This window comes from Lepidothrix coronata, unplaced genomic scaffold (assembly GCF_001604755.1).
Source record: "Lepidothrix coronata isolate B3197 unplaced genomic scaffold, Lepidothrix_coronata-1.0 Scaffold896, whole genome shotgun sequence".
Taxonomy (NCBI): Eukaryota; Metazoa; Chordata; class Aves; order Passeriformes; family Pipridae; genus Lepidothrix; species Lepidothrix coronata.
In genome coordinates, this window is record NW_016691076.1 from 1 (window position 1) to 1,427 (window position 1,427).

General features: G+C 64.9%; 1 protein-coding gene across 1 annotated transcript in view; it reads left to right on the forward strand.

Annotated features, from left to right (window-relative positions):
* Nucleotides 1-6: 6 nt before the first annotated feature.
* The window catches only part of LOC108510439 (integrin alpha-X-like), a gene marked incomplete at its 3' end in the record, with an annotated part of 2,839 nt that continues 1,418 nt past the window's right edge, over nucleotides 7-1,427 (forward strand). The window contains exons 1-3 of the mRNA XM_017840117.1: nucleotides 7-66; nucleotides 138-268; nucleotides 1,214-1,365. Of these exons, the coding sequence (XP_017695606.1) occupies nucleotides 215-268; nucleotides 1,214-1,365 (206 nt within the window). The remainder of the gene's footprint in view (nucleotides 67-137; nucleotides 269-1,213; nucleotides 1,366-1,427) is intronic.

Consider the following 1,427-nt stretch of genomic DNA (forward strand, 5'->3'; position numbering starts at 1 on the left):
GCGGCTTCTGCGCCGTCCTGGGCCCCGACCTGCGGCAGCTCCGCAACCTCCCCGACGCCCTCCCAGGTACGGGGGGTCCCCGGGGGGGGCAGGGTGGGCCCCCCCAGGCCCGGCTGACCCCCCGTGACCCCCCCCAGAGTGCCCCAAGCGCTCCCACGACATCGTGTTCCTCGTGGACGGCTCGGGCAGCATCGGCGCCCGCGACTTCAACACCATGAAGGGCTTCATCGCCGAGGTCATGCGGCGCTTCCAGGGCACCGACACGCAGGTGACGCCCCGGCCGGGGTGGCCACGGGGACCGGGGGTCAACCGGGGGGGGGGCTGAGTCCATCAGGGTTGACCATCGACCTCCCGGTGGCCATTGGTCACCTCGGGGGGGTCGGTTCTGTTGGCGTTGACCATTGACCCCCCCCAATGGTCATTGGTCACCTCGGGGGGTCAACGCCATCAGTGTTGACCATTGACCCCCCCCAATGGCCATTTGGGTCATCTCAGGGGTGTTGGTTCTGTTGGCGTTGACCATTGACCCCCTCAGTGGTCACCGGTCACTTTGGGGGGGTCAACTCCATCGATGTTGACCATTGACCTCCCCCAATGGTCATTGGTCACCTCGGGGGGGGTCAACTCCATCAGTGTTGACCATTGCCCACCCCAGTGGTCACTGGTCACTTTGGGGGGTCAACTCCATCAATGTTGACCATTGAGCTCCCCCAATGGTCATTGGTCACCTCGGGGGGGGTCAACGCCATCGGTGTTGACCATTGCCCACCCCAGTGGTCACTGGTCACTTTGGGGGGTCAACTCCATCAATGTTGACCATTGAGCTCCCCCAGTGGTCATTGGTCACCTCGGGGGGGGTCAACGCCATCAGTGTTGACCATTGCCCACCCCAGTGGTCACTGGTCACTTTGGGGGGTCAACTCCATCGATGTTGACCATTGAGCTCCCCCAGTGGTCATTGGTCACCTCGGGGGGAGTCAACTCCATCAGTGTTGACCACTGACCTCCCCCAATGGCCACTGGCCATCTCGGGGGGGGGTCAACGCCATCGATGTTGACCACTGACCTCCCCCAACGGTCATCGGTCACCTCGGGGGGTTGATTCCATCGACACTGACCACCGACCGCCCCGAGGGTCATTGGTCCCCTCGGGGGTGTCAACTCCATCCACGCTGACCACTGACCCCCCGTTGTGTGTCCCCCCCCTCCCCAGTTCGCCCTCGTCCAGTTCTCCTCCTACGAGGTGGAACACTTTGACTTCAACGACTTCCGGCGCCGGCGCCACCCCGACCCCGCCTGGCTGCTGGCGGGGGTGACGCAGAGCGGGGGCCTCACCTTCACGGCCTCGGCCATCAAACGCGTCCTGTGAGTGCCCCCGGGGGTCCTCAATGTCCCCACGGGGGTCCTGGGGACGCCGAGGACACTGT